Source organism: Myxocyprinus asiaticus, chromosome 40, assembly GCF_019703515.2.
Source record: "Myxocyprinus asiaticus isolate MX2 ecotype Aquarium Trade chromosome 40, UBuf_Myxa_2, whole genome shotgun sequence".
NCBI classification, from domain to species: domain Eukaryota; kingdom Metazoa; phylum Chordata; class Actinopteri; order Cypriniformes; family Catostomidae; genus Myxocyprinus; species Myxocyprinus asiaticus.
Genome location: NC_059383.1, coordinates 38,931,605 through 38,953,800, shown reverse-complemented (window position 1 = coordinate 38,953,800; position 22,196 = coordinate 38,931,605). Strand labels below are relative to the sequence as shown.

At 40.1% G+C, this 22,196-nt stretch overlaps 1 protein-coding gene across 1 annotated transcript in view; it reads right to left on the bottom strand.

Moving 5' to 3' along the window:
• The window catches only part of LOC127430831 (alpha-adducin-like), a 35,289-nt gene extending 14,666 nt beyond the window's left edge, over positions 1-20,623 (bottom strand). Inside the window, 10 exon segments of the mRNA XM_051680940.1 lie at positions 5,284-5,538; positions 5,862-6,035; positions 6,150-6,248; positions 6,330-6,473; positions 6,753-6,902; positions 7,356-7,436; positions 11,220-11,371; positions 11,653-11,815; positions 13,595-13,796; positions 20,420-20,623. Coding sequence (XP_051536900.1) covers positions 5,284-5,538; positions 5,862-6,035; positions 6,150-6,248; positions 6,330-6,473; positions 6,753-6,902; positions 7,356-7,436; positions 11,220-11,371; positions 11,653-11,815; positions 13,595-13,789 — 1,413 coding nt within the window. The 5' untranslated portion in view covers positions 13,790-13,796; positions 20,420-20,623.
• Between the last annotated feature and the right edge of the window lie 1,573 nt (positions 20,624-22,196).

Below are 22,196 nucleotides of genomic sequence, written 5' to 3'. Positions count from 1 at the left end.
ATCATCATTGATACAGCTGTCGGGCATACAGAAAACAAAAGAAAGCTAAAGAAGAGACATAAAACAGCACAGACAGAGAAATCAGAAGTTTATAGAGGATGAAAGATCACGAGGGAGGCAGAAGTGAGGTGGGGTAGAAGCTGTTTGTGTGTTTCAGGTGGTGGACAGAAGCGTGAGTGGACAGCCAAAAAAAAAAACCTTTCAGCTGGTGTGACAGGACACTCATACACACTCATACATACACACACACACACACACACTCATACACACACACACACACACACACACACACACACACACACACACACACACACACACACACGTTGGTGCAGCTATCATTATGAGGACTCTCCATAGACATAATGATTTTTATACTGTATGAACTATAGATTCTGTCCCCTAACACTAACCCTACCCCTAAACCTAACCCTCACAAAAAACTTTCTGCATTTTTACATTTTCAATAAAATATCGTTTAGTATGTTTAAGTGATTTAAATTATGGAGACACTAGAAATGTCCTCATAAATCACATTTATAGCATAATACCCTTGTAATTACCAGTTTATAACCTAAAAAAAAGTGCTCATAAACCACTTAAACCTGCCCACAGAAACACACACACACACACACACACACACACACACACTGAAAGGGGAAGAACACGCACAAACACACACACAAACTCTCACACACACACTGAAAGGGGAAGAACACACACACACATATACACACACACTGAAAGAGGAAGAACACACACACACACACACACACACACTGAAAGGGGAAGAACACACACACACACACACACACTGAAAGGGGAAGACACACACACACACACACACTGAAAGGGGAAGAACACACACTCACACACACACACACACACTAAAAGGGGAAGAACACACACTCACACACACACACACACACACACACACACACACACACACACACACTAAAAGGGGAAGAACACACACACACACACACACACACACACACACACTGAAAGGGGAAGAACACACACACACTGAAAGGGGAAGAACACACACACACACACACACACACACACACACACTCTCACACTGAAAGGGGAAGAACACACACACACACATATACACACACACGCTGAAAGAGGAAGAACACACATACACACACACTCTCACACACACACACTGAAAGGGGAAGAACACACACACACACACACACACACACACACACACACACACTGAAAGGGGAGGAACACACACACACACACACACACACACACACACTGAAAGGGGAGGAACACACACACATACACACACACACTGAAAGGGGAAGAACACACACACACACAAATACACACATACACACACACACACACACACACACACACACACACACACACACACACACACACACACCATTTCTGAAAGTGAAGTCCTAAATTTTGGCTTAGGAAATTTCAGCTGTTGTAAACATCTATAAACCTTCATTTCAATGTATGAAGTAACTGAAGTTTACTCAAAAAGCTCTGGCAAATGGAGTTCATGGACTTTAGGTTTCAAATAAAAATGCTCAGATGAACAGCATGTACTTAAACATTTTGGATAGTGTTTGGCCAGGGGAAGAATAGCATGAGTAGCCAATGATAATTTTCTTGCTTTTACCAAAATGAAACAAATGCTTTCAGCGCAGAACCAAAAATCATGAGGAAGGGTTACTGAATGGGCGCTGGAGAAACGGGGCACATGGGATGAACACATAAACATGGAATACTCACTGGTCACGTTTAAAGCCCCAGAACACAACACGCTCTCCCACAACTAGAGATAATCGTTCGGAGAGTTAACAACCACTTATGAACCAATGATTCTTTGTTTTTCCTTTCTTTTTTGGTTGAATAATTTAGAAATTTGAAAAAGTGGAAATACTCATGCTTAGGAATAGTTCAGGAAAACAATCCAATTCAGAGAGAAAATAAAAGAAAACTCTAAAAATATAAAAAGCCAACTCAAATAATTTCTGAAGCAGGTTAAAGAACATGGAGTCTTCAAACGGCAAGCCACGACTGCACAAATAAAAGGAGCAGAGCCTTTTCTCCCACAGGTAGGACTGCAAAACCCTGCCCATTGCCTGATATTCCAAAACTTCAATTTAATGATTATTTTTATGGAAGCTTTGTGCGGTCATACCTCCATCGCATCCTTGTGATGCATGATATCAAGCTTGAACTTGCGTGTAGAGTTTCTGGGACCTAAAGCTTTCAAAGTTTTAAAGGTGAGACATGGAGATTTAGGCGCTCTCTTTTGAAGCAGAAAGTATTCAAAATTCATCATAAATGTTTGTGCTATGTGTGCTTTTTTTACTAAAGAATTTCTGCATGTGCCTTCATCTCTGTGTGAGTAAATACATAAGCCACACAAACGGCTCTCTTTGAGTCTTTATGTCTGCATATGCCTCTACTACTGAGTTGAGATCTTTACAACTCTTCTCTAGTACTACCTGTGCAATAAATGAAACAAACAAGAACAGAAACGGGAAGAAAACCGATAGCAGACATCAATAAGCCACGCCCACTTTGGGCACATGCCACGCCCTCAATGCATCCATTTAATCATGCAACACTGCATGCACTGGGCAGCCGGAGAGAACCCTGACAACCTGCTGACCAATCGTAAGAGAGGGGAGGGGCTCTCCACTGTGACTGACAGATTGATCTGCTTAAGAGAGAGAGATGGGAACTTTGTTTTCCCCAGTGGGTGAGTTGAAAAGAAAGTAATTGCAAATTTCCAAAATGCTTTGAGGATGTTAATCACACTTGTGTTTGTGATGCGGAGCCAAGTCTGTTTTACATTAGAGTTCAGTTTGTATATATACAGCACTTTACACAATACACAACGTTTCAAATCAGCTTTATAGAAAATAATGCCATAATGTATTAAAGCTCCCAGTGATCAAGCTGAAGTGACTGTAGCTCTTTCAATATTATTTAGTGGTGAAAAAAAACTCGAGAGGAACCTGACCTCTGGTTTTACGATATATATATATATATATACATAATCCAATATTATTTAGCGGATTGAGCAAAAACCGATCAGCACGTAAACATTACCAGCGTCATTACCGGCATATAACGTGTGCAAGTGTTGTGCTCATACCGTTTACATTTCAACGTCAAAAGCAGAGAATACTAAGTGTCATGTAATCTCTGGTTTCTTACGTTGTCAGATTTTTGAATAAGCTTGTTTTTGATACTTTCGAGCATCTTGCTCACTGTCATGTGTCGTTTGGGAGAGGCTGGATGTTAAATGCAACTTTGCTGCTGTTTCTGCCTCTCAAATCCACAGATTTGTGCGGTGATATCGGCGTAAATAAAACAACATGTTTGATGTACAGCAGCGCCGGCACATGACGCCGCTGTTTGGCAAATTCGTCAAGCTGTAATGATATAATCTACTTGCCGTTTGTCATAGATCTTGTCACCTATGTACTGTAAATGTGTTGCTCTGTTTTTCCTGCGAGTGCTCAGTGCCCCCTCATCGTGGAGGTGATTGTTTCGCAGCTCTCAGTGTTGCACTGCTTGGTTTTAATAACACTATAATGTGTTTATGTATCATACGATACAATACGATATTTTTGTACACCCGTAATATATATACAGTACTGTGCAAAAGTTTTAGGCACTTGTGAAAAATGTTGCATAGTGAGGATGTCTTCAAAAATAATGCCATAAATGGTTTTCATTTATCACTTTATGTCATACAAATTCCAGTAAACATATTAAAAAGCTAAATCAATATTTGGTGTGACCACCTTTGCCTTTAAAACAGCACCAATTCTTCTAGATACACCTGGACACAGTTCTTCTTAGTTGTTGGCAGATTTCTTTAATATGTTTAGGCTGTCTCAATTGTTCTGTCTCTTCATGTAAGCTCAGACTGACTCAATGTTCAGTGGGGGGCTTTGTGGGGGCAGAGAGGATATTAAAAGACACATTATTCAATGAAAGTGGAGTGCAGGATTTCATCTTTGGACACATTACACAGAAGAAATGCTCTGTTTTAATCTCAACCACTTTTCATACAAAACAGTAGGGGTAAAATCAAGCGATAGAGAGATTATGATGTTTGACGGGTCATTTCATTTATGATTACATGGACAGAAAACAATGTTTAAAATGACGAAATATCAAGTTTTGCTCAATATTATGGTTCGGCATTTTTTTGGTTCATGATATACTGAAATTCGATATATCTTCCCATCCCTAGCTGCTGGATTTGAATTTGAGAGGCATTATTTTTCCCTTTATAAGGGCATATTTTTTCCTTTACCACTGAAAATAAATAGTCTCATCTGTTGACTTTAATTTAATTAATTCATTAATACAAATTCTCAGATTGCAAATGTAGCACCTCTTACCCAAAAAATTTAATCAACTCATATTTTGAGCACAACTAGGACTAAAATAAAATATTAAGAACTAAATCAGATGTTACAAATAAAATAGAGAAGAATTCTTTACAAGGGCATATTTTACCCCCACGTTTTATATTTCTTGGGCATTTTTGGTGGCATATTTGCCCTGAGCCCCCTTTAGTTTCTGACCCTGATTTTGATTCATTGAAATTATTTAATGGAAAAGAACCTTCTCAAAAGAAGGATTAGCTTACGAATCAGACATCACTATGGTTTACTCTACACAAGCTCAAAGCAAGATCAATATTTAGGTCACGTAATATAATAGAGCAGAGCGTAACTACAAAAGTGTATTTTCAGTATAGAAATTCCCATGACATGGCTAGGAAAAAACAATTTTAAAATTCCTGTGGGAACCCTGATTTTAGCGTTTTAGTACATGATCCCTTTTTATAATTACACTGGATTGGAGAGTCAAATAATACAATGTAAAGACACCCGAGGGGGCCAAGCAATCAAACCAAGTGTGAAAACAGCCTAAGTGCACGACCAGAAAAACATTTCACTGGGTGTGTTACTCCATCTTAAGCAGCAAGAGAAAAGAGATGAAACACATCAGCAGAATATTTAGGAGGAAATTAGTTTACTAGAAGGTAAAGTCAGGCTGAAAAATACAGAGAAGAAATGACCATCTACTCAAAACCATAGTGTAGGGGTGTCGGGGTGCTACCCAGCTGCCGTCTCTAGCTCTGTAGCAGTACGTTTCTAAACTATGAACAATAAGGTAGTCACAGACCAAGCAGTTGGTAATACAGCTTGGCACGCAGACACTGGACGAGAGAGACTGCAGCAAGGGTTTCACGTGATCGTGTGTTATGTTCGTCCACACCTTAGTCTTCGCCTTGGGGCTACCGCTGCCGTCCTGCCCCTCCTCTGCTGATTCGTCGGGCCGCCCGGAGGCTAGCCAGCGAGTCTTGTCCCGCTGTTGCCGCTGAAAGCTGTGCTTTAACGGGGAGAGCGCACCCGAGTCACTGTCATCAGTGTACGAGTAGCCCATGGCTGATGGTGGGATCTCAACATCACTGTACTTTTTAGCTTTATCACGGAGCGCCGGACAATGGTACGGATAACCAGTCCTGTAGCCCTGTAGAGGAAAAGAGTGACAATTTACTTAAATTTCTTCTTAGAACTGCCTACGACAAAATAATGATCTTCAGACCTACACACATTTTTTATTTGTTTTTCCAAATACAATCTTTATGACTGATGTCCAAACTGTTATTTTGCAAGTCAGTGAATTAATACATCAAATGAATGCATCATAAGCAATGGAGATTACGCTACAAAATGAATTTGTGGAAGATAGGCTTAATTTGGAAGTGTGACCAAAGCCTCTGACATAAACACAAAACAAACAAGAATAGAATTTTAAACGTTGTAATAAAGTTTTCTTCCGGTCCAGTTTACCAGATTATCCAGCATCCTCATCATTGCCTCAAACTCCTGCTCCCCGATCCGCCATTTCGGGTGCGGGCTCGGCCCGTCTCCAGCTGGCTCAGGGTGATGTGGGCGAGATTTATACTTCGCCTGGTCCAACATCACCAGGTTGTCAGGACCGCCGGTGCTGGCGAGTGTGCGTACCTGGAATTTCAGACCAGAAATTAACGGACATGATGGAATACCACAGACCTGAGAAGCGAAGATCAACCTTCAGCTTCAACTGGAAACACAATGACTCTTTAAACTGACAGGTACCTGAATCTCACAGGCTGTGACCAGATTGTGAATGTAGTAAAAAGCTTCTTCGACTGTCTCTCCAACAGACACCAGCCCCTGATTTCTCAGAATCAGCACCTGAACACAAACACTGATTTCAATGCACATATTATCCTGATCTAAGTTTAGATACACAACAAAATCAGAAGCATGTGTTACCTTGCTCTTGGGACCCAGGCTCTTTTGTATGAGGACGTTCTCCTCCTCGTCCACCAAAATACCATGGTAATCGTGGTATGCCACCTCGCCCAGCGTCAGAGCCTCAGGTGAGATGGGCAGCAGACCACACTTTATCGCAGACACCTGGAGAAGCGTTCGAAACCACCACTGTCCTTATGAGAGTCATTATAATTTCTTCCATTTCTATTGCTGCTGACGATTTGAATGCTTTAAAACTGAATGCACTATATTTCGAAAGGTGTATGTCATGAGATCAATTAATTGTGAATAATTATTTTAATCAACTCACACCCCTCAAAGTTTTTAAGAAAAATACTGAAAGGCTGCAGACAGTTTTTGTTTCCCTAAAGAACCAAAACCACTTAGCACAGAGCAGCTCTCCACATCTCTGAAGCATCGTACCGCGGCACCAGCGGACGTGTGAATGTGCACTATGCACTTGACATCAGGGCGGGCAGCATAGATGGCAGCGTGGAGGGTAAAGCCGGCCTGGTTTATACCCAGATTTGTGTTGCCTCTGTCTACGATCTCCCCCTGCAGGTTAATCTTCACCTGAGATGACGAAAACACAGGTAAATAGGTAAATACAGGCTACTTTATTACCTACCTACTTCTAAATACTTCTGAGTTCAGATTGGTCCAACAGAGATCTTAAAATTATTTTGCAGAACATTTTCATTGTTTACATACAAAAATATTAAGAAGTGTTAATTCTCCTTAATTATTGCACATTATTTGTACTGGCACAAGATTCCTTCTCAAATGATTGTGAGGGGTCAAACTAATTAAAACATTAAAATTCAAACTTTAAATATGATGCATAATGTAACAAACATTTGTCAGACCTAAAATCTGACAGGTACTGTACATTAGCCTTTGACTCTTGGCAAAGAGCTATATAAATGATACACTGCATAACAATAACTTCAGCATTTAAAGTCTGATGCCAGTCGTGTTCTGAGAACCAATCAGGTGACTGGAAAAAAAATAAAGGCGGGGTTTTACCAGACTAGAGGCGGTTACTTCACTGAAGAGAAGCCCAAAAGGTATAATCAGAAAGTGTTCTTTTTCAGAGTTCAGCCTGACCTGTAGAGACACAGAAACAGACAGATTTTAAACAAAACTTGCACATATAAAACTCACTGTTGGGTGGTGATAGGGACAGCTGTGTAAAATATTGACATTTGTAGTTGTTTTTTTAAATCCCCTTTTTTCCCCAATTTGGAATGCCCAATTCCCACTACTTAGTAGGTCCGCGTGGTGGCGCGGTTACCTCAATCCGGGTGGTGGAGGACAAGTCTCGGTTGCCTCCGCTTCTGAGGCCGTCAATCTGCGCATCTTATCACGTGACTCGTTGTGCGTGACACCGCGGAGACTCACAGCACGTGGAGACTCATGCTACTCTCCGCAATCCACGCACAACTCACCACGCGCCTCATTGTGAGCGAGAACCACTAATCACGACCACGAGGAGGTTACCCCATGTGACTCTACCCTCCCTAGCAACCAGGCCAGGGTAATAACTTTAGGGCTGCAAAAGTACACAAAATTCAAGGTTCAGTACGTACCTCAGTTTTGGGGTCACTGTTTGGTACAGTTTTGGTACAGCAGCGAAAACAAAGAATCTTTCTTTAAATTATTTATTTTGAAAACACAGTGGCTGATGGGCAACAGTTCTTATTGTGAAGGCTCATTTTTACATGACTGCACTATTTCTTCAACAAAATTACAATACAAAACTTAAGAGCCTCTTTTATGCACATTGTATAACAACATGAAAGTAAAAAAAGAGCAATTTTAATATCTGCAACAAAATTAAGACATTAACAGTGCAGATTTCTGTGTCTTTTGCCTTACAGCTCAACACTTGTATCACTCAATTATAGTATAAGTACTTGCACAGGCCGTTAATGCTGCTCTGTTGTTTCAATATTGGTTTCACACATGCTAAGATATGTAATCATACGTGTGACTGCGTGTACCGTACCGAAGGCCCTGTATCCATTCGGCGCGGATACATGTACTGTTGCAGCCCTAGAAAACATCCATAGCGACATGCAAGCCAACGTTCCGTAAATCTTCTTCCCGCACCACCACCGAAGTGATTTCCAGAGCTACTTTGCTCATCTTGCGAGAGGATGTTTTTCTGCACGTGCCGCGATTGAGAGAAGCACAAGGTCTGAGGTGAAATGAAACTTTGTATACATCTGCTCCGGGTATCCTCTTTTATAATAATTGTATTATTGGGGGTCTGGGTATCTCAGCAAGTAAAGACGGTGACTACCACCCCTGGAGTCGCGAGTTCGAATCCAGGGAGTGCTGAGTGACTCCAGCCAGGTCTCCTAAGCAACCAAATTGGCCCGGTTGCCAGGGAGGGTAGAGTCACACGGGGTAACCTCCTCGTGGTCGCTATAATGTGGTTCTCGCTCTTGGTGGGGCGTGTGGTGAGTTGTGTGTGGATGCCGCGGAGAATAGTGTGAAGCCTCCACCCCTGCTACATTTCCGAGGTAACGCGCCCAACAAGCCACGTGATAAAATGCGCAGATCGACGGTCTCAGACGCGGAGGCAACTGAGATTCATCCTCTGCCACCCGGATTGAGGCGAGTCACTACGCCACCACGAGGACTTAGAGCGCATTAGGAATTGGGCATTCGAAATTGGGGAGAAAAATGAATAAATAAATAAATAATAATAACAATAATAATTGTATTATTAATTATACTTCAAATGTAACTGTGACAAGGAGGAAGGCGTGGCCAGGCCGTAATGATGGACGCCCGGCGCCGAATCAGCCCAATCAGCAGGAGACGGATAAAGAGGATCTGGGGACGCCCAAAGAGAGAGAGAGAGAGAGAGAGAGAGAGAGAGAGAGAGAGAGAGAGAGACATGCGGCTGCTGTGTGTGTGTTTATGACTGTTTAAGTTCATTTATGTAATTCAAATTTCGTTGACTACTCAGCCGGTTCCCACCTCCTCCTTGCCCATCTTTTACCCGTTACAGTAACATTAACATGACAGTACAGGGTTCCCACTCTTTTCAAGGCACAATTTTCCAGGACAATTTATGCGCCCAGCAATTTAAGCAAAAACACCTGCGCCCATTTAAATTGAGCTTTTATTTTGCCATTTCAATGTGTTTTTAAATGGTAGATCCTCCAGATCAGCAGCTGTAAATCTGTGATTTAATTAAATAAATACACAGCTTTAATTTTTGTCCGAATATGTAATATTCCACGACATTCTGCATTTTATAGCTAATGCCAGTTTTATGACTACATTCCATCCGTGTTTTCCACATACTTCATGTGGTACCCGCACTATAAGAAGACTCTGACTGTTGAATTATTGAAAATGTAAAAGGCCGAATCACCACATTACCAACTCAGCATGTGAATTTGTTTAAAAAAAAAATCGTTGTCTAAAATGTGTAACTCAAATGCTTTTGTGGTTAACACAACAGCAATGCTGGAATAAACAAATAATATTTTATATTTGATATATTTTGTACTTTATCAATACTTGAGTCAAGCAGAGATGACAGCAGATGAGCAGAGAATGTATATGACAGGGATTCGTTCATGTCGGTTAGCCTAAACGTTGATGTTGTTTCACAATGTGCAGCCACCAGCAGTGACAAAATTACGAGTCCCGGTTGTTACCATGTTTTTGTACATGCAACAAAAACCTTGTTATCAACACAGTCAAACAGTTTTACTATACTTTTTTTTTTTTTAGAAAAAAAGAGAAAAACACAACATATACACACCGAATCAACATTTAACCCTCATTAATATCCCTCCCCAAACACCAACCCCACCCTACCCCAAAGAACACCCCTGTGGTCACATAAAATAATACACACACTCACACAAACAATAAAATAAAAAATAAAAAATAAAATATATAATAAACATGCATAATTAAACTAAAAGTCTCTCTCCTCATCCCTTCCCCTAGAGTCCCCCAAAACCGCCAAATACCTACCCCACTTCCTGAAAAATAAGTCCTCGTGCCCCAGCCTTCCAGCTATCATCTTCTCAAAAACCGCCACCCTCCCCATCTCCGCACACCACCCGGAAATGGTGGCGCTCCGTCTGACTTCCAACCCCTTAAAATAATTTGTCTGCCAATCATCACGCCAGTCAGAACCCAATTTTTTATACACTTGTCCCCTGAATTTATAACTTCCCCGTCGCCCAAAATACAAAGTCTGGGGCAAAGTCAAATCTGAGTGCCCTGTATGTCACACAAATAATTCTGAACCTTTAACCAAAAATCTTGGATCTTAACACATCCCCAAAAAACATGGGTTGTGTCTCCAACTTCTGATTGGCATCGCCAGCAGGTGGGCGTGTCTTTAAGACCAAGCCTATATAATCTAGAGGGGGTCCAATAAAATCTTTGTAAAATCTTAAATTGCATAAGGCGAACCCTTGCATCTCTAAATGCAGACTTGACATTTTTCAGAATCGTAGTCCACACTCCCTCCTCCAATACCAAGTTCAAATCTTTCTCCCATAATCTCTTAATAGAAGTTAAAGCTCCATCCCCCATACACTGAATCAGCAGGGAGTAATACACTGCAGTTTTATTATACTTAAATATTTTCCAGAACATTTAGGTATTTTTCTAATTTTCCATGACTCTTCCATGACTGGAAAACCACATTGCAAAATTCCAGGTTTTCCAGGACATGTGGGAACCCTGAAGTAATTTAAGCACATCCTTTGTAAAAATCTAAAGCCAAACGTAAATGTGTAAAAATGCTGATTAATGGGGAAAAATATTTACCAACAAGTAATTCCAAGTAATTTACTCAACTAGTTTTGCACATCTCTAGTAATGTTTGTGTTTGCATGTAAAACTCACAGTCAGGTGGCTGTAGATGAGTTGAGACCAGCCGAAAAGGTCGACCAGACGGTAAAACGCGGCGAGTTTGCAGCGCAACAGCTTCTCTTCCTTCTCATAGGCGATGGAGTCTGAACCTCTGAGGTCATTCACTGGAGTCACCATCCCTAAACCTATTAACACAAATAAATTACAATAAACCAGAGCTGTTTTCGCTACCTTACATACACAGTAAATGAAGTAAAAAAAAAGAAACCATAAGAAGTAGTGACAGTGAGCAAATATTGGAAATTAGTAACTGTGGAAATCAGCAACATTCATGATGACATTAGTCAACCCACAGTGTCCCAAATAGGTGACACAATGCAACAAATGACAAGCACTATCTCCGGCATGTTAATTTTATTTTTTGCAAACCAAAATTTAGGACAGGTGTGTGTGTTTCCATACTTACTCATGTTGAGGGCTGCCATGCCTCCCTGTGGCGCAGCAGGGTACATGGTGGGGACGCTGGTGGTCATGAAGTCAGCGATCTGCTGCAGGGCGAGCAGACTGGTGGGATTTTTACCCTTCTTCATCTGATCCTGAATCAGAGACTCCAGCTCATCACAGAACGCCTGACATACACAATAACTCTCATTAATACAACCAGAACTACGCTTGTCGTGTGTGTTAGGGTGTTCTGGGTGGACGCTTATTGTATCAAGTCAAAAGAGCCCAAAACCAGCACACTAGATAACAAGACCCACCCTAATCAGTGTGCCAAAATGTTTACCCTACAGTTTATTGGGCTGCCATAGATTTAAATGGCAGAAGGGTCATAATAAAACCATCAAACACTACAGGTGCAACTATACACTTGTAGTTCGGTTCTCTTGGTTCTCTTGGTCCGGACTAAAAAAGAAAATGATACATTTAGTCCTGGTTCGCTTAGCGTTCACACTGGCATTTTTAACACCGAACCTAAAGATACAAAACAAAATTCATCAGGATAAGTTCACAACCTGACTGGACAGCTTTTATGACGTATATTTTGCGATGGAACTTGCCGAACATCCAAAACAATGCTGGCTGCTGGGCGAAATGCGCTCGTTAGATTTATATATGTATATATGGTGGTATTTTTACCAGCTGAGAACAAACAAAGAGCTAATAAAATGTGTAAAGGAGTCAAAACAGCGGCAGGAATTCCTCCGTTGCACACACATATGAAGATATGCTGCAAGGACGGCTTACGGCAGTTCCGACGCCTGTACCGAACTGTAATGGGCAACATAGCTCCTATGATGAGAAGAACCAGGTATGCTTGAGGTCAGTATTAGGCAAATTACTTCCTGTTATTAGTCCGTTTAGACGTCTTTTGTTCCATGCTCCATTCATATATCTGTCGAACCGCACCAGAGTTCATTTGGAAGCGAGCCGAGACCCACTATTCAGGTGGTCTCGGTCTGCTTGTTTGGTACGCACCAAGGTTCAGATGGCAGCGTTCACACTTGTTCAAATGAACCGCACTACCAGAGCAATCGCACTAGAGTTAGTTTTAATTGAACCAAACCTGCCAAGTGTAAACACACCCTAAGTCCGTCTTTATTCTTTCTGAGACTTTCTGCTTTGATAAACAACACCGTGTGCTTCCAAACACACAAAAATGGACAGATGACTGCAGGGAAGATCCTGATCCTGTGAACCCCGGTCACAAGGGGTTTTACTGGCAGTTGAATGAACTATATGGCACCATTTACACATGGAGTTTATAACCTAGAGACTGTGTTCAGGTCAGAAGACCACTATTACAAAACAGTGTCTGTATTTCACTGACAGCTCATCAACACACATATGGATTACGTTTATGCTGCCTTTATGAGCTTTTTGGACCTTCTGAGTTCTGGTCACCATTCACTTGCATTGTATGGACCTACAGAGCTGAGATATTCTTCTGAAAAGTCTTAATTTGTGTTCTGCAGAAGAAAGAAAGTCATACACATCTGGAATGGCACGAGGGTGAGTAAATGATGAGAGAATTTTCATTTTTGGGTGAGCTATCCCTTTAAAGACAGCATAAAATCTAATTTGACCATTTACATTCTTCACAAATATCTCTCTTCTAACTGTGAACAAATATATCAGTGCATGTGGTGAAAAATAATATTAACCAGTAACATCACAGTCCACATTTCAAGATCTAATCAAATCTTGATAGATATAATCAAATCCCACCCCATTTCCCACTGAATATTGTTCCACTCAAAAATGTTGGGGGAGTAAACAGAGTTTTGGTGGCATGTAAACAGGCTCAATGATGTCTAACAAAGATTTCTAGGAAGGCAGCTTACTAAATTCTGAGGCCAGTGTGTGTACCGGTGCATCTTTATGTGTGTGTGTGTGTGTGCTCTCACTGGACTCTGTAGAATCATGGAGACTCTTTTCTTCTGCTCCATCATGTTGAAGTCCTGTCGGAGGTCTGGAGCCATGTTCCTCTCTCGCTGGTACTCTGGGCTGCTCTCGTCCACACGGTCGAAATAACGCTCCTTGTGAGGGGGGTTAGTGGGCGGGGGTGCCGTCATCACCCCTGCACCTGAGTCTCCGTTCATTACACACCTGCAAAAGAGGAGATAAACACTGAAAAAATCCACGGGAAATAGAACATCATATGTGCACCTTTGGCATTCATTCTTTTAAAGTTCTATGATTTAGGACGCAAGTCAACACATCCTGAAATATGAGCAGGATATGTGTGTGTGTGTGTGTGTGTGTGTGTGTAAGTGGTTATAACGGGTTGTTTATTGTTGAGTGCTGTGGGCATAATGTGCTTTTTCTATCCATTAGGCAGAGAGAAGACAAACGTGACGTTTGGGAGACAAAGAATCGACGTGGGGGACATTATAAATGCATTCGATGGGACATTTAGCACGATCCGTTCATTCCATCCAAAATACTGCTACTGTCATAGCAACTAGACAACCATTACCACTCATCAAGATGCACTGTTTTAATGTTGCAGGTTCAAAACAAGCACAACAAACAAACACAATTACCTCCATTTACCTTATTTGCACAAAATCTCACTTCAAAATGTCTTTCAATATACTTTCAAAGAGTATCAGCAGGAGTAATCAATTACACTGTACGGCAATAAGAGAAAGATAGAGCCGTCTGTCTGACACGGCTTTATTGATCGTCTAATGTTTTTCTGTGTTTTAATGCTGATTGTAACCTGATTCCTGATGCTCCAAATCTACATTAAAACTGAACCGCTGCTCCTCAAACCAAAGCATAACCTACAAGACACAACATATCCAATGCATCACAACTACAATCCACAAACTGCATCATAACACACACTGTACACTCCACACAGCCGGCCCATTTCAACCCAGAACAAAGCCAAGGCAGGAAATACCTGCAGCATTGAGTAATGAAACCCTGGAGCTCTGGACAGCTGCTCTGATCGAACGCTACACCAGGAGACTCAAGATCAGAAAGAGACGCTTCATTCTTTCTCCGTAATCAAAATCAGCAGCATTTCAGAGCTGAAGAACTCCAAACTGAGCAAGATTAACTGATCTAGAAGTAGAAGTTTTGGCATGCAAATATGTTTATCTACACCTCAATGTCTGTTGATTATAAAAAAATCATTCAATAGCTCTTTTTTTTAGCGTTTTTCAATCAGTAAATGTGTAAAAGTGCATTAATTTGTCCTTCCAGAGACATTTGTGTCTTCAATATCATAATTATTAGTAATTATGGATCGCACCAAATTAATTAAAACATACCATGAATAAAATTTGAGATTTCACGATGCGACGAATCATAAACGAAGCGTGGTGCTTCTATGTAGGGCTGCTCGATTATGGCAGAAATCATAATCATGATTCTTTTGGTCAATTTTGAGATCATGATTATTTAACACGATTACTCATTGACTGGAAACATCATATATTTATTGAACTTTTTTTTTTTTTTTTTTAATGGTCTTTTTAACAGTGGATTTCCTTGAACTTGAAATAAAATTAAACTGTAAAACAAATAAAAATGTTTTTTTTTAATTAGATAAATAAATAGTATATAAATATATATATATATTATTTATGAGCGTGAATAATATAAAATATAAATAAATTAATATAATATAAATAAATATAAAAATATTAAATAAAAATTAATTAGATCAAAATAAATATGATCAACTGTGTTGTAGTGCACTTTAGGGATGGGTGATATGTGAAAAATATTTTATTGATTACATCGTCAACCCCCCTGCCGAGGGTCGGTGAATTTTTTTTTCCTTTTATTGATTTTGCTTGAACAATTAAATTAATTTATTGAAATCCGAAAAAACAAACAAAATCCATTTTAAATTCAAATTGCACTTTAAACTAAATGGAAAAAAAAAAAACATTTAAAATAACGAAGTGATTAAAAATTATTTTTTTGTATTGTGTTTTGGTAATGCAGCCAAAAGAAAATAAAACTAAACTCAATTTTATGTTCAAGGTGAACGTGTCTTGTATTATTTTATGATTTAATTACTTTCGTTAAACTCACAGCACCTCCCGAGATGATTGGAGATAATTTGTAGCATTCTCGTAGACGGCATTATTCTTGCAAACAGTTTTCAGACGAATGAAACAGAGAATAAAGAGTGAAAACTCTTTACCTGCGCTTGTTCCACGAGAAATGACCAAAGGCTCTCTTTCTGTCATCTTGGCTCGAGCTTAACTAAACATGTCACAGCCTGGCAGGGAGTGAGTTTGGGCTTTTAGGGAGGGGGGGAAGCACACCACTGTAAAGGAAAGAGGTGCGCTGATTTATAACACAAGACAAAACGAGAGCATCATTGCGAAACGGAATGCGGCACAATAATAGTTTTATCTCAATTATTTTGTTTTCATAATCGTCGGAAGCCAAAATCGTAATTGAAAATAAAATTTGAATAATTGCCCAACCCTAAGTCTATGACACTTTCGGCTCATGTGTCGATGCGCGTGCTCTTCAGGACTCATACCCCAACAAGTGCAACGCTCTATCAGTTGAGCCACCACCATTAAATTTAATCACACTCGAACAACCTTGTAAATGTAGTTGGTTATGTGATGCAAACTAGGGATGTCAATTGGGCAGAGAAACGGAGTTTGAATTTTTACCTTAAATATTTAAAATATTCGAATTAAATTTGAATTTTAAAGTCAGCTGATATTTAAATTGACGTTGTTTCTTAAGTCCACAAGAGGGCGCCATAAATACATAAACCATACAGCACCGTGTTATATTATTGTAAAGAACATTCATGGCTGTAAAAAAAGAGCCTTCCATTTCCAACTAATGTGCATAAAATAAATAAATAAAAAGTTTTAGTCGGTCCATATTCTCACATGTTAAGTCAAAAGTAAAACGAGGGGAGAAAAATGCTTCAATAGTCAGTTCACATGGTGTTACTCTTGTATGGGTGCCACGGTATACAACCCCAAACTCAAGCTTCATAATAACAGCGAAATACCACATTGTTTTTTATTGATTACAGTCGTATGTATGGTATCAATATTCCCAGAGCGCAGTGGTATTCGTCTGAACTCGGTGGTGAAACGGCTGAGACTATGGGCCTATGCAGGGGCTGTTCAACCAGATGGAACACAACACAATGGAACAGACCTTGAGGATCTCAAGACACGCATTTCCAAGTTGAACTCCTTTGGTCTAATGGTCTGAGCATTTAAAAAACTCATTGCTTAACCTGAGAAATGCTGATAAGAGAGCAAGATGCAATGGCCAAAGACCTCCACCTACTTTAAGGGGCTGTTCACACTGAACGCTTTTGCAACCATCCATTTTTTTGCTATGTCAACAGGCGCTAGACCAGGGGTTCTCAATGGGGGCGGTACCGTTCAAAGGACACCAGGGGGCGCTGAGAGCACTTAGGTCACAAATGGGGGGTGTTTATCAGTCATATTAATCAAATCTATCGTCAAGTTCCTCGTCGCAAAACACACATTTAATTAGACTTTAATTATACGGACTGGTACGCATTTGTACCGTGGTCATCTGAAGTTTCTGGATTAATGGCGTCAAATAGACAGGTGGAGTCACAACCTCTGCTAATGCACCTGTATGGCTCTGTAGATGACTTCATGGACAGAGCAGCACGAGCCCAGAGCAGGTGCGTTTTTATTCACAGATCGGTCTCGATCTTTCAAATGCGCACCTCTGATCGTTACAGCGCTGCGAGAACCACGGCGCGGGATGCGGAAACCACCAGAATGACATGGGGGGCATTCATCCAAAAAAGTTTGAGAACCACTGCACTAGACGAACATCTCTGTTTCACTTTGTTTTTATTTATTGTCATTGTGATGTCATTAGATAGCATTGTGTGAGGAACAGGGTGAAAAGTAAGTGTTTATGAATTGATAATCTGCTGTTTTACTCTTACTGATGTGAAAATGAATAAAAGTCTTTGTTGCTGTAATGCCTAGTGTTAAATATAATTTTACAAAAATGCAGGTATAGTAACATGACTCTGTGAGCCCAGGTTGGCACAGACTGAGCTTAATCCATTATCCCCTGTTCCAAATAATCAATCATTCAAAATGACCAAAATGCATCTCTCTCTCGCTCTTTTAAGAGTACATGGTTTGACATAAAGACTAGGACTTCCCAGCATGCTTCCCTCTCGCTCGTGATCTCTCCAAAATTTCCTCCTACTCTCTTTTATAATGTGAATCAAAGTGAGGGCAGCACTGCAGCGCCTCCGTGTTCATCTCCCTGGTTGCTTTAGTTTCCACTGCGATCATACAAAGCCCTCAGACGTGTTCAGATGATACTAAGGCCACTCTATGCAAACTACATAATAAACACTGACTTCTGAAGGCTTTCTAGCACAAATAAAGTCAGCAGAGGATAAAGAACAGGAAAAATCCCAGGCACCCTGCCATGTTTCCTGTTTTCAGACTGTCTCTTCCTGCTGAGAAAGGTAAAACAGTCCATGACGCCCCTTACAGTGAACAGACAGTATTTAGAAACCATTTCTATCCATTTGAACTACAATACTTTCATTGTTTTGAACAAACTGTTTAATAACATGTTGTGACTGTCATCACTGAATCTTCCACCAAAATCCACCAACTTTTCAACCTTGTTCCAGTATTACCCAGAGTGCCATTCAAACTGGAACACTTAGTGCACCTATTGGTTTTCCGCAATGTTTCTGATTGATTTTAGCATTCGTTGCAGACAAACGCAGTGACCCTTTAAGGCTGAACAAGGCTATAACGGCCTTTTGGATTTATTGGATAAGAGGCATAAACGCAGCTAAATTTATGCGCTTTTAAACAAAACTGTATTAGTGTGGAAGTAGCCAAAAAATGTGGTGCTCCTGTGTGAGGCCTTGTGGCGCAACGGTCCACGCACAACTCACCACGCACCCCACTGAGAGCGAGAACCACATTATAGCGACCACGACGAGGTCACTTTATGTAACTCTACCCTCCTTAGCAACCGGGCCAATTTGGTTCCTTAGGAGTCACTCAGCACGCCCTGGATTCAAACTTGCGTCTCCAGGGGTGGTAGTCAGCGTCTTTACTCGCTGAGCTACCCAGGCCACATTAAAAAACAATGTTTTAAAAATCTTTAAAGAGGGGTTCAAACTTTAAATACTCCCAAAGGTTCAAAATGCATACATGACGAACTTCCCACTGACCCAGTTTGCAGCAGGGAAGTGTGTGAATTATCTCACCCATAACACTACACAGATGTGAGGGAGGGCGTGAATGTGTGCCCTGCGTAAATGTGTGTGCGTGTGTTGGGGGTTGGATTAAGTCATTGGTTTTGTGTTTACATGGGTGTGATCATAAGTGAAACATCTGAAGAGTGACGTTACTTTTTAAGCATAACATTTTAGCTTCAAAGATTTCTATTCTGGAGTCCAAATAAAAATGACCATCATCATCATGCCACAATTCTCTCTGTTATGTTGTGTATTTGTGGAATATCCTGGCAATGGTGGGGTGGACACTTATACTGTCCTCACACACATAGTCTGGACACACATGATAGAAATCTCTGAAACTGAATTCAATCTACTCCCATATAATGTATTATCATCAATTATAACTGCATGATCACAAATGGACAAACTGCAAAAGCATTTATCGGTATATATTTAGTAAAAATCTCTGTAGCATCAGTTGCACAACAATCTAGAAAACACACAAGATCAGGTTACATACAGTTGCTCAAACTATACACACAATATTTCCCGTTTAATGCATCATGACACTGCACATATGAAACATGAAGCAACAGAACAGGAAAGAGAAAGAGGGGAAAATTACACAATGTGAGATGAAAATATAAAAAAAAATTGTAAAAAATATTTTAATCTCTCTAGAGTCGTGGGCGTGGGGTAGAGAGAGAGAGAAAGAGATGGAAGAGAATTTGAGACCATTAGAAAGCATGAGTGAGCTAGTCTCATTTTTAACATGGCTTTCATCATAATAATTATTCAAAAACCCTCTCAAACAGTGAAAGAGAAGCAGATTAAATGGCCATTTCAGCATATGCAGCACAAAGAACCTCAAAATGCAGAGTTCTGAATTAAAATAAATCACTCATAAATAATAAAAATATTTTTTTTTTCTCAGTGCACGTTATAATCCTTACTGTGCACACATGAGAAGCAACATACATGCCACTGAAAGCCTATGACAGAGTATATGCACAAACTGATGCACTTGTGCCAAACATATCATGCTGTCAAACATCACATCCATAAATATTCTAGATGTTGTGGAGAATTTGGCAATAAACTGTGTTTCCTGCAGTCTTTCTAAATTCTGATAAATGCTAAATGCAAAAAGGACCACTGTGTAGAATACAAAACTATTGCCAATAGTAAACATGTCAATTAAGAAACTTTTGTTGTTTACAAATAATCAGATTTTCATCTGTGCGCGTGCGCGTGCACAGCTGCAGTGGCCGTCGCGCGACTGTCCTGCCCGGGCCCCGCGTACGCCTCACGCACCTCTTTCACCGAATATACGTTACTGAGAGCCGTGATCGTTCGAAAAACGGTCGAACGACAGAAAGAAAGAAAATGTGAGGAAGACATACTTGAGAAACGCATTTCTGTTGCTGACGCCACTAGAACGCGCGCTAACGCTCAGGCCGCGCGACTGAAGCCCTGAGGAGAATAATCCAGCGGTAATGAAAATTAGGAGAAAACTTACGTTTATCTAGCCAGGCGGAGGACTCGTAGCTGTTCTCCGTTAACGGGTTTGTTTTCAGTGTTTCTTTCAGAAGCCGTCCGTTTCTCTCCGTACGCGTCTCGCAATGGGGCGAGGCGCTCGGGACTCGCTGAGGTGAAGAGCCGTCTGATTGGTCAGCGTCACACGGAAGCCCGCCCACATCTCATTATCAGGCGGGGCAAAATGTTTACAGAGCCCATCTCTGATTTACAATTGCTAATGTAAATCATAATGCTAGCTGATCAACTGTATATTGTTGCTAAAAACTCTGATGCTGTTTAAGAAAGAGGTACAGCCAAACTCTAATAAAACAAAGCGTTAACTTGTGTTTGTTAGTGATTGTCAATGCTGTGCTCATTTGTCACATTACCCAGAATGCTACCATTTACAGTAGTGTATCCTTACATAAATGAAGAACCGTAGATGGTAAGTGGTGAAAATGTTTCATTATTGTAGGTTTCATTACAACAAATTCTCCCAGTCCTGTTTTAAGCTATTCTTTGTGTCTGCCTTTTTAAAGATGTTGCCCATGATGAATGCCAAAACCTGCATGCAAACGACCACCCCTGGAATCTACATGATCAAAGATGAGAGGGCAGAGGTTATATAGAGGACTTTATGTTGAAGATCTTGGCATCATCACTGAAGGTGTGCTGGTACTAGAAAACACTGGATAATATCGCAAATACGAGTGCGATGATGCTTGGTCTCATATGCATTAAACTTGGTTTAACCTTTAAGATCTGAGATAAACAAGGTTCACGTCTTGAAAAACAAACTTTGTAAAACCTTGTAGCTTGATGTTGGGGGCCAACAAGTAGGATTGTTACTGTTCATCTATTTGGTTTTCAAACTGAGTAAATAATGACAGAATATTCAATGTTGGATGAACTGTACATTTAACTTTATTTTGAAACATGAAGAAATCTTGCAGCAGGTTTTGTGAAACTATTTACTAGTTTTTCCATCCACCGAAATGCTACACTTTTTTGTTGTGTAATGTAATCCTGTTGTCTTTGCCATGTAAAAACTGATTTTTAGTACATGTCCAACACTAAAGAAAGTATTTTATGCATGTGATTTAGGGGTGGGCGATATGACTAAAATCTTATATCACGATATGAGTCATTTTATATCACGATAACAATATCACGATATAGAAAAATTTTGTTAAAATTTGCGTTTGTATTAAATAACCATATTGTAATGTCTACATTTAAGTATTTCTGTCAGTGAATTAAATACTTTTAAATATTTCCTCTTATATCATTTTCTCTTTATTTGGAGCTTGTCAATAGTCAAAAGTACAAAAAAGCCCAAACTTGGTTTTAAATCATTCTTACCATAATGCTAAATTTCACATTATCTCACATTTCAGTCTGATATGTTGACTAATATTGTTATAAACTTTCCTCAAGAAACTCGAGATCTTCCCAAAGCAATACAACATAGAGAATAAGTTAAAAAAAAAAAAATATATATATATATATATATAGATAGATAGATAGATACACTATATTGCCAAAAGTATTCGCTCATCTGCCTTTAGACACATATGAACTTAAGTGACATCCCATTCTTAATCCATAGGGTTTAATATGACGTCGGCCCGCCCTTTGCAGCTATAACAGCTTCAACTCTTCTGGGAAGGCTTTCCACAAGGTTTAGGAGTGTGTTTATGGGAATTTTTGACCATTCTTCCAGAAGCGCATTTGTGAGGTCAGACACTGATGTTGGACGAGAAGGCCTGGCTCGCAGT